General features: G+C 39.4%; 1 protein-coding gene across 1 annotated transcript in view; it reads left to right on the top strand.

The window, feature by feature from the left end:
- The window catches only part of ASCC3 (activating signal cointegrator 1 complex subunit 3), a 271,099-nt gene extending 266,053 nt beyond the window's left edge, over positions 1-5,046 (top strand). The window contains exons 40-42 of the mRNA XM_066612963.1: positions 3,368-3,577; positions 4,017-4,192; positions 4,283-5,046. Coding sequence (XP_066469060.1) covers positions 3,368-3,577; positions 4,017-4,192; positions 4,283-4,430 — 534 coding nt within the window. The 3' untranslated portion in view covers positions 4,431-5,046. The remainder of the gene's footprint in view (positions 1-3,367; positions 3,578-4,016; positions 4,193-4,282) is intronic.
- The last annotated feature ends 7,048 nt before the right edge of the window (positions 5,047-12,094 follow it).

Here is a 12,094-nt window from a genome sequence, read left to right as displayed (position 1 = left end):
GAACTGAACTGGTCGGCAGTTCCCCACTGAGAATGACAACACTTAGAAGGCCCAGTGTCAGAAGACTTCAGAGGTGGGTTGGGGTGCTTTAAGCAGAGTACCTCCTGATGAGCTTATGACATGAAAGGAAGTGGAGTGTGCTTCTTCAAGTATCTCCAGACTCAGACCATTGAGGGCTTTAAATGGTGACTTCATGTATGTCAGTACCAGCACTGTACTGGACCTGGAAGCTAACATTAATGATGTTCCTACAGAATCAGGGATACATTTCCAATTGATGCCAGTCAGTTGCCAAGCTGCTTCATTCTGAGCCATCCACAGGGGAAAGAAGCTCCCACATCACTGTTTTAATGTTTCTATCCTGCTTTTCTGTCTTGATCCCTATTGAAACAAATGTACTTTATTGCATTATGTCCCACTCAGACAAAACAAGAACATCAGACCTGCTCTCTCACAGGACAGTTGTTGTTAGATGGCCTGGTGGGAAGAGTACAGTGGGTGAGATGTTGCCCTTTGCAGGGCTCTTTAATAGAAGCTAGAGACTCTTTAAACTTTTCTTCATTTGCTGAAAGAATGATGACAGAGGATCTCTTACAAATCTCTGCTACTGATTTTTGTGTACAAGCCATGATACAGAGGAATCTTGGTTCGAGTGACTTTTTACCTGTGTCAGCATGAAGGGTTTCCCGAGGCACAAACAAAGTTACTGGTTTTTATTCTAAGCTCAGTTCAAAATATAGTCCAGCTGAAATTCATTTGTTCAAGGATATAAACAGAGGTTGAAAACGATAATCTTAAAGAACTATCATGGAGTTCAGAAGAATAACGGTCATCACTGGATATTTTAAGGACATTAAGGATTCAGTCACTGGGTTTCAACTTAGTGTGGATAAGAATGTGAACTTTTGGGTAATTATCTGAACTGATCCTCTGAACTCTCTGTGGTTTGCCTTATCACTAATTAGCACTTCAGTGACTCACTCATTATGGATTAGGTTGGGAAGATTTAATTCAGAAAGTAATTATAAGTAGTTTTCAGTGACTTATAGAAGAATACTTTAATCAGTAGAGGTAAGGCATTTTTAAAATTTGGACATAAAGTAATCTTCAAAAAGCATGTCTAGTACTCTTGAGGGGTTTCATATTTGCTTTATTTGTGAAAGAGAAGTCAAATAAGAGGCTCAGGAGTGAAATATTTATGGTAACAATTATATTAAATCAAACAGAGACCTGTGGAATCTTATGGCGATGTGAATGAATTCCCCCCCTAAGTAGTGGACAGCCATGGCAATAGTTCACCAGAATCATAACATTCTTGACCGTGTGCTTTCCCTTTCTCTCTGACTGTCGTAACAGTCATAACTTTCATAGCCTCAATCCATACCTTTCTCTGAAAGAAACCAGTGTAGCCTGGGGGTTGGCTGCATGGGGAAGGCATTTTTCTGACGCCGGATCCAACCCATGGGCCAGGGTTTGGCGCCCACTGGTTTAAAGCAACATTGTTCATGTGGCAGCCCTGAGTCTCATCTAACTTGTTTCGTTGCTTTCTGTGGTCCCTGCTTCCCTATGTCCAGCAATATTTTCCTTTGCTTTCTTGCTCTTCTATGATGGGGGCAACTCCTTCCCAGCAGCAATGTTGCACTCTAGCAAGAAAGAAACATTGCACAGAGGAGATAAGAGTGTTGCATTAGGAGGCATATGGAGGTCGGTAGAGGCCACTTCTGAGAAGTTTTAATTTAACAAAAGAGCTTTGAAAACCTGGATTCTGGCTTTAAAGAAGCAAAGAGGCTGAGAAAAGGGCACCTGAAACTAGAAAGGGAGGCAGTGAAGCTCCCAAGAGCTCCCTGGTAAGACAGTATCTTACCAGGAACTGAGTATCCATGCACTCCAAAATCACACATTTTGACCATAAGTATGCAATTATGTCACATCAGGATGGAGCTAGAAACACTCTGAAACTCTCAGTTCCACCAAAGCCTGAAAAACAGGCCCCCAAAACATATGATACCCCTGGACTTCAAAAGTCAGCCATCTCTGTTTAAATGAAGTAAGTCTATCTAAAGCTAAGCTACATTCACCTGTTCAATCTCTGGTCTGACCCATTTGCCTTTTCCCTCCGCTCACATCACTACCCACCATAAACACACAACTAATAAACCAGCTCCCCTCCAATCCAAAAATCCAGTCCAAACAGATAATTGAGGCTTGGGTTTACAATTGCAAGCTAGGTGCTGTTGGCAACCTTCAGTCTCGAAAGACTATGGTATCGCGCTCTGAAAGGTGGTTCTGGAACAGCGTCTAGTGTGGCTGAAAAGGCCAATCCGGGAGTGACAATTCCTTCCACACTGGGAGCAAGTGCAGTCTGTCCCTGGTCTGTCTCCCTGGCTATGGGCCTTCCTTCTTTGCCTCTTAGCTTCAGACTGTTGGCCAAGTTTCTCTTCAAACTGGGAAAGGCCATGCTGCACAGCCTGCCTCCAAGCGGGCCACTCAGAGGCCAGGGTTTCCCACTTGTTGAGGTCCACTCCTAAGGCCTTCAGATCCCTCTTGCAGATGTCCTTGTATCGCAGCTGTGGTCTACCTGTAGGGCACTTTCCTTGCACGAGTTCTCCATAGAGGAGATCCTTTGGGATCCGGCCATCATTCATTCTCACAACATGACTGAGCCAACGCAGGCGTCTCTGTTTCAGCAATGCATACATGCTAGGGATTCCAGCACGTTCCAGGACTGTATTGTTTGGAACTTTGTCCTGGCAGGTGATGCCGAGAATGCGTCGGAGGCAGCGCATGTGGCAGCTAGGTGCTACATAAGAGAGAATGCAAATGAACCTCACCACAGTTAAGGAAATTAGATTTTTCTCTTTTCTGACATTTACAACTCTTCCCTGTGGTTATCCTCATGGATTCCAGATGAGGAGATTTGAATAAGTGGAAAGGGTAATAATCTGGATTTTCATCTGGGTGTTCCCCCCCCCCAAATTTCTGAAGACTGATCTTTCAAATAGTTAAGAAACCAACTCAGTGCCTGGTGCCTCAAAGTGGCATCCACACAGTAGGGGTCAGAACAAAAACATGAAGCAAATATGCTGTTGCTATGAGTATAGTATATTGGCAACCTTCAGTCTCGAAAGACTATGGTATATGACTATGGTATATATGGTATATGACTATGGTATATGGTCTCGAAAGACTATGGTATATGGTATATGGCTGTTGCTATGAGTGACTAATGGAAAACAGTAATATGCCAGATCATTACAAGGTATTTCCAGAATGAGATTTTATTTCAGTTTTCTATAATTGTATTAGATATTTATGTGGAAGCGTGAAATTTCTTCATTGTATATGTATTTTTTTTCCTCTTTCATAGGCTTGGCATTTCTTGTCCCGTTTGCCAGTTATAGAAGTTAATCTGATGATTAAAGGTTGTTTGGATGACGAAGTTAAAGGACAGAATGAGCTGCCTATTCCGATGTTGGCAACAGGCATGCGGGATGACAAAAAGTGGATCAAGTTGAATGCAGATCAAGAATATGTCCTCCAAGTACAATTGAAAAGACTGCACTTTGGTTTTTCTAAGGTAGAATATTCATAGTTCCCAGCTGTATTTCACTTGTGCCCAAGTTCTATTTATCATGTTACTTTTGGATATTCTAGACTGCCACAGAACATTTGTATGTCATCAGTTTCACATGATGAATATGTTGCTTGAAATCTTGCATTGAAAGAGAGCTGTATGTCACAGCTTTATGTTGTCATCTTCATATTAACAATGATTATTAATAGCATCTCAAGCCTGTAATTAGATTTGTTGCCATGTGAATAACTTTTTTCCATTCAAATTGTTCTCAGTGTTAACTGTTTGGAACTTCTTTTAACTTTGCATGAAAAACAGTTCCGAAAGTTTAGACTATACAAATAAACCAATAAGCTTGTAACATATCTACTAGTTTGCATTGAAATACAAAATGCGTGTTTTGTAGAGGTCATGGTGTTAACATGTACTTCCTTGCTCCCAGACCAAGCAAGACAGCAAAGCACTTGCACCTCGATTTCCCAAGACTAAAGATGAAGGGTGGTTCTTGATCCTGGGAGAAGTGGATAAAAAAGAACTTATTGCTCTGAAAAGGATTGGATATGTCCGAAATCAGAGTGTGGCCTCCATTGCTTTTTACACCCCAGAAGCTCCTGGAAAGTAAGATGGTAGAGAATGAAAAAAATTTTGTGTTTGAAATGAGGTTTCTTTTGAAAAAAATGAACTGATGCCTTTTCCTTTGTTTTATAGGTGTATCTACACTTTGTATCTTATGAGTGACAGTTACATTGGAATGGACCAACAGTATGACATTTATCTGAACATTCTACCAGCTAGCACTTCAACACAGGTCAATACAGAGATCTCTGATGCTTCCAGTGACCTGGCTCTGAAATAACATAACCTGTCTACTCCTGGGATCTAGGATGTGCATTCTGGGAAAAGGAAACTGTTTGCCTTAGAGCAGTCTGCATCCAACACTGATGCCCAGAAAACTGAAAATGACTGGTGTATTGATTCTGATAACACAGAGTTAGCCACAGTGGCTTTTTACCTGATAAAGCGTTGCATTTTTTAAAATCAGTTTGTAGGTTTCTTCTAAACTGACTCCGTTTTGCTATTAATGGGTATGCTACAGCTGGTTTTGAAAAATCAGTATATGAGCGGATGAGATATTAGCATTAGCATTTATGACATCATAATTGCAACCACCTTCTGTGATCCAACCATTTCTGCATGAGCAGAAGAATTCCATCCACAACTACAGATGGTTGCATGGGTGGTTTGCTTAGTTGCGTGTAAGGGATGTCTCTGAATCACAGCCACTTTGTGTACATTTAGATATGTGGACTTTACCTCTTTTAATTTATGAGAATTTAACATAGGAAAAATTGCTGCTTAGGCACTTTGCAAACTTTTGTATTTAAGACAAATGCCTTTGACAAATTTGTCATTCAGAATTTTTCTTTGTACAATGCATAGGACATAGTAATAAAGTTAATCACTTAAGCATACCATCTGTTTGAAAAGTTATTTTACCCAAGGGCCTTTTTTTAAAGGACTTCAATATTACCCTACATTTAATACATTGTGACTTTGAAGTTATGCAAAAATAATCTAAGCTAATAGTTGGAATGTCAAAGAGCAAGGCACATTCGTTATTTGTAGAAGAACTAGCAATGCACTATATACACTGTGTAAAGTATATATACAGGTTAAGTCTAACTATTCGCAAGGGTTCTGTTCCCAGAACTCACGTGGATGGCAAAAATCTTATTAAAACAAATCCATTTTAAAAACAATATCCCTTTGCTGGGCGATTTAAAAACAGCCTTGCTGACCTTTGTGATGTAAGACAGAATCATTAGGTAGACAATCCATCTATCCGTCTTTCTCCAGGCACTTAGAAAGGCTTCACTCCAAGCCAGCGACCCCTCCTTTCACCCAGAGCAAAGTGGTTATCTTTTTTTCACCTGCTTGGGGGAGGGGTTGCTGGCTAGGAGTGAAGCTGTTCTAAGTGCCTGGAAAGAGATTGATTGATGGATTGTCAGCCAGCTGCCCTCTCTCGCATTAAGGAGGCTATTGTTAAACGACTGTTTTCCTTTAATTTAAAGGGCTCTTATCATGTTGATTTTTCAAAGGGTGAAAAATCCTTGAATAATTCAAGTTATACCTGTAATTGCTTGCATGACTGCCTCTCTACAACAGTAAGAAAAGCAGTTTTTTTAAACTGTGATTTTTAAAGGGATGCATTTTTCCCCTTCTGCAGGGATCAGCACATTCCTTCTCATTGGCTGTGGCCATTCGTGTTGAGTCAAAGTCATGTAGAAAAAATCAGTGTATAACAAGGCTGGACCTGTATTCGCATGTTTTTTTTTTCCTAAGGTATTGCAAGGAAGAGCCATGTTTCTCATCAGATCAATGCTACCATTGCAGCTGATAAGAGTATTTACAAATGCTGGTTCAAAAAAATATTGCTAAGCAATTATAGAAACTAATTAATTTGTTTACTATCCTATGGTTTTGGTTGGTCCGTATAACGATGCTCATTCTGTGGCTTAAGCTCCCTTTCCCTACTTAATGAACCAACAGGAGCAAAGATCTGAAAATTAGAAGGACCTATTATTATTATTATTATTATTATTAAGAATACTTGTATACCACTTTTCAACCAGAATAGTTCACAAAGCAGTTTACATAGTAAAATAAATCAATCGAGGAATCCCTGTCCCCAAAGGACTCACATTCTAAAAAGAGAAGCAGAAGAAATACCAGCAACTGCCCCTGGAAAAGATGCCTTGCTGGGTTCAGATATTTTTGTCCCCAGATATTTCACTTTTGCTTCCAGACTTGTATAGCTTGTTTTGTCATTATTTGTACTGTAATCTATCACACAAATTCAGGGTACAATCCTAACCAGGTCTACTCAGAAGTAAGTTCTGTTTTGTTCAGTGGGGCTTACTCTCAGGAAAGTGTGGTTAGGATTGCAGTCTTAATAGATAATTCCAGAGTTATGTGGCATGCCACAGTGCTACTACTTCCTGTTTGGAGGCAGGCTGTGCAGCATGGCCTTTCCCAGTTTGAGGAGACACTTGGCCAACAGTCTGAGGCAAAGAGGCAAAGAAGGAAGGCCCATAGCCAGGGAGACAGACCAGGGACAGACTGCACTTGCTCCCAGTGTGGAAGGGATTGTCACTCCCAAATCGGCTTTTTCAGCCACACTAGATGCTGTTCCAGAACCACCATTCAGAGTGAGATACCATAGTCTTTCGAGACTGAAGGTTGCAGCAACTGTTATCCTGCACATGCCTGGTCTGATCTTGGAAGCTAAGCAGGGTCGGGCCTGGTTAGTACTTGAATGGGAGACTGCCTGGGACTACTGGGTGCTATAGGCTTATACCATAGTCTTTCGAGACTGAAGATTGCCCACCACCACTACTTCCTGTTCTATAACTTTCTATATTGCAGCAAAATGATTTTTCTCAGACTTCTTTGCTGAGCATTTCTAATATTCCATGATCAAATTCATACACCATTTTAATCCAAATAAAATATTTAATGTATTAATAACATTTATTTGGTCACATCAGTTAGAATGTAGCATATTTTCTCATTGCCTTTGGAACTATGCAATTTGTATGTGTACAATTTAACATAGGCTTTTCCATAGCTTTTCCATCTTTGGACACTCAGGCAATATTTAGTCCTTTTGTCCTTTACATGAGTGTGTGTGTGTGTGTGTGTGTGTGTGTGTGAGAGAGAGAGAGAGAGAGAGAGAGAACGTGGCTTCAAATGCTCCACACACAGATTGGGTTGGATAGTTGTGAAGAGTTAGTGATGTGGTAAGTAGCTTCTTCAAGTTAATTCCTAGCATATCAGCTGGTGCATCCTAAATGTGAAAGCCGGAGAAATATATCTCATCATTTTGAGGATCTTCTTGCGTGTCTCTTATGTTCAACTTGCAACCTAATATATACTTTATAATAATATATTACTTATAATACATCCTAATCCTAATGTATTACTTGCTAAATCCTAAATGCATATTTGTAGATTCCAATATATTTTAAAAATGAATTTGCGGTGTTCACAGCCATAGTGCAATTGCAGCATAACAGCTCAGTCAGTGTAATGGCAACATAATTATATAAATTGTGGTAATACAACTCAGAATTTTGTATAAGTGTCGTATCTACTTAATGGAGAATAAACTGAATCAAATTGATTTAAATCAACATTTATCTTAAGAAGTTCATAGGCAAAAATGTTTTTATTAAAACAGGTGTATACTGATGATAAACTCCAATCTCAATAAAATAAGAGTTTATGAAAGAAAAGTATTGTATAAAACACCTAACCATGATTTGTTATGTATCAATGATGCAACTATTGACCAATTCCTTCTTAAACTATTCGGACCTGGAACAAAGTGAAATAGCAATGATATATCCTATAACAGGCATTTTTTCATAAAAAGATGAGAGTAGTTTTTGTCTACATTAAGTATTGAGTGTCTAGGGACAAATGACAAGGACAAATGATCAAGATAAAAGAGAAAAGGTTTAGAATTCTTGAAAATGACAGCTTACCCAACCTACTCAGTCAAAAGCCCAGACATCACATGGACTGAACAAGTAGAGATGGAAATCAAAGAAGTTTGAACAACTGAAAGGTGATCCTTACCTGGAAAGTATCACAGAAGGACTATAATTTTAATGCTTTTAAGGGAAAGAAATAAAGAATATCAGAATTGGTTTCCAAGCATGACTTTAGAATAGATCTGAATTATAATGACCAACACAAGCCTGTCTGAAAATATCACTATTTCAGAATGTTGTAATTACACACAGTATAGTTCATGTATTACTTGTGTTTTCACCACATTGGTCTGAAGGTTAGTGCTAACACTTCTGTAAAATGTACTACAACAGAGTTTTTCAAACTGAGATTTGCAGCCTGGTTGTGGGTGGGTCACAAAGCAGCAACTAACAAACTGATAACAGATGAGCAAAATACGTTGAACCCTATGGAAAGTGAAACTGAGCGATACTACATGTTTACTCATGAGTAGACAACCGTGCCTTGGTCCATTGCAAAGGGCAGGATGACAGGAACCCAATGCCACCAGAATGGTCCCAATCCGATGAACACAGCCCCAATAAAATATCCAAGAAGGAAGTCCCTCCTTCCATGCTGACAAATGTATTGAGCCCTATGGAAAGTGAAACTAAGGCACACGTTTGCATTTACTCATGAATAAACAAATGTGCCTTGTTTTGTGTAGAAGGTCAGGCAAAGGGGGAGTGCAAGGCTACCAGAGTGGGTCCTGATCCTACACATGTGGAGCTCAACAAGTGCTCTAGAAGGTAGGCATCCCGCCACCCATAGTCAAGGAAGTTTGAGCTAGTAAGACTTTTTTCTTTTTTTAGTCTTGTAAAGATAGGTGTGTAATTTTAAAATAGGTGTTCCAGTGCAAATAGGTTTGGAACCATTGCTTGATTGGAAAGGGTTATTGTTTTTCACAGATTCCTCTCCACCACTTCAGCCCAGAATGATGAAGAGAAGAAATGAAACTCCACTGTGGAGGTGGCTCATTTCCTCTCTTCAACATTCTGGGTTTTTAATGCTGTTTAGATAGAAGCTTTGAATCTCAATCCAGCCCAAACAAAAAACATGTTGGATTTAAAATTGATTTTGTCCCGAACTTAAATATAAGAACTTAAATTGGACCGCGCATTGGGTAGAGCTGAAAATCTTACGGTTTTTGCAGGGGGCAATTTGAGGTATTTTCAGGCAGATTTCAGAAAGAATTCACTTGGTTGAGCAGGGCTGGCTTCCCCATCTCATCTCCCCTTGTTTTATTTAGTTATTTCTAATTATTCAGTCTAATTTAATTATTTATAGCTTGCCTATGTAGAGAAAATGACACAATTTCAGTACTTACCATGGGCAATTTCAGTGCTTGCTACAGTCTCAGGAAAGCACTTCCTGCTTGATGATGTCACTTCCAGCCCCGACATAACTTCCAGTGGCTCCCGGACAGATTGTCATTCTAAAAAGTGGGTTCCAGTGCTAAAAGTTTGAGAACTCTTTACTAAAGCATTTGATTTTCTTTCATGAAAGTATCGGTTTATTTTGACAAACAAATGAAAGACTTATGATAATTCACTACCATCCTACTTTGATCAGAAACCACAAAATGTGTAGTAATCAAATACTGGTCAGATAGGTCACTGAACAGTTTATAACATTGCAAACAATATAAACCACGATCCTAGACACTCTTATCTAAGATCCACTGAACTCAGTGGGGCTACTTCTAGTCAAAGTCCTTGTATCGTTTTTTGGTCCTGTTCCCCACCCCCCCACCCCAAAAAAAGGTCAGAGTCACACTGTTTTAATTTGGACTAATTAACCTAGAATAACTAAACTACCTTCCAACGTTGGACTGACTAAAGATATATCTCATTCAGCAATGTCTGGCCAAATACCCCTGGGAATCGATAATAGAACAGATTTATAGAATCAGCGTGATGTACTGGTAGGGATGTTAAGCTAGGACTGAAGAGACCACGTCCCTGGAGACACCCCCTAAGCCACGAAAATCACTAAGTGATTAGTCACAATCACCGAGCCTCAGCTACCTCAGAAAGTTGTGAGGATAAAATGAAATGGTTTGGGCTATGTACACAACCTTAAGCTCCCTGGACAAGGAAGGGTGGGACAAAAATTTAACGGAAGTAGACACATTATAGCAATTTCTTTCCTTCATTGCCAGCACCTATTGACTGCCACCACTGGTTCTTTTTGCAACAACGCCAGATTAGACTGTCCACTCCACATGTTAACCTGACTGCGACAATGAGGATGCTCAGGGAACATTAATCTTGGGAACAATTAATATGCATTGTAATTTTGGGTGTGTGTCCAAAATTGTCTTTCAAATGAAGGGAAAAAAGCACATAAACGTGTCCCATTCAGTGTTCATGGTCCAAACTGAATTTCACATGAAAAAAAACAGTGGGTTACATGAGCACTGCAAGTGAAGTGAGTAATCTGTTTTGGAATGATATTAAATGTTTTGGGAGCCACTGAGAATGCCTTTCATGAAGAAAGATGAAGGAAGATTATCATCTGTGCATAGTGAATCTCTTTCCTCAGCATAATAAGGGAAGAGTTACATAGGCAACAGGAAGGACAAAAGTTTCATGGAGTTGCATTGGGTTCAGAGTGTAAACTTATGCTCTACATATTGCACCAAGTTTGCAATCTAACAGCAACATTCTAGCCATATCTACTTAGAAGTAAGTCCATTGGTATTCAATGGGGCTTACTCCCATAAAGGTGTTTATAAGATTGCAGCATAAGTTGATCATATAAAATTTAACTGAGGACTTTTGGAAGACACAAATCTCAAAAGAGAACTGGCAGCTGTACCGGGAAGTTAAACAACTGTTCTGTTAAGCAAGTGACTGTCATGTCTGTTCGAGGAATTATTTGGAGAAGACTATCTAGAAAATCTACCACCGAGATACCTAGGACACTTATTTTACAAAGTATTCCTCCTTGGAGAGATGTAATCATTTCTCTACAGGAAAGATTCTCCACAGTGATTACATTGCACAACAATTAAATACGTTTCTAAGAGTCTTGCTTCATGTCTCCTTAATGAAGCGCCAGACTTTTTGTCGTAATTTGAATCCCACATTCTCCAAGTTGAGGAGGCCTCCTAATGAACCATCTCTCAGACTTTGTATACCTGGAAAATTACAATCTTCTCTGCTCTTGGCAACTTAAGCAAGTTCATGTTACAGTACATTTTGCCTAGTCATTTTCATTGAGTACTATGCTTTGTAAAATATACATGCACGCTGAAACGCATTTTGCCGAGCCCCATTTAATTGCAATATTTGACTCACCTCTCAACTTGCATTCAAGTTTTCTTAGAGGATATAGAAGCAGCTGAGGGAACTAAAATTCAAATTAGGAGCCTGCAAGCAATTTTATTAGAAAGGAAATTTTATTTTTACAATTTTATTTTTACAATCTGATTCCTGATTGTATTTCATCTAATTAGTCTCACATAAAAGCTGCTATGGGCATGGATACAGATAGCCACTTTGATGCCAAAACAGCATATATTTGTTCTATTACAGTCTTACCAACAGCTATTAACTGTGATATCTAAATACAACCTTCACATATCTGTTGGTTCTTAGGAAATGATTGTAGCTTTATGGAAGAACACAATGCTTTGTAATGTATGCAGTATATTTCAATTTCTGAAAACTCAGGCATTTCCAGCAAGCGTTGGGATGGGAAGACCCCTGTCTGAAACTCTGGAAAGCTGCTGTCCACCAGGGTAGACGCTATGATTTGGTATAAGGCAGCTTCTTACGTTCAGAGGCAGTATATCTTAAGAAATTTTAAACTGTAGGAAAACGAAGAGGTACAGCAGTTTCCTTCATGCCTTGCCTATGGGCTCCCATGTCCATTTGACTAGAAACAGCATGCTATTCAAAATGAAACTTTTGCACAGGCTCTTCTCATTTTTTGTCAAAG

This window comes from Tiliqua scincoides, chromosome 1, assembly GCF_035046505.1.
Source record: "Tiliqua scincoides isolate rTilSci1 chromosome 1, rTilSci1.hap2, whole genome shotgun sequence".
NCBI lineage: Eukaryota > Metazoa > Chordata > Lepidosauria > Squamata > Scincidae > Tiliqua > Tiliqua scincoides.
The sequence above is the reverse complement of the archived record's forward strand: the minus strand, read 5'-3'. Positions and strand labels throughout refer to the sequence as shown.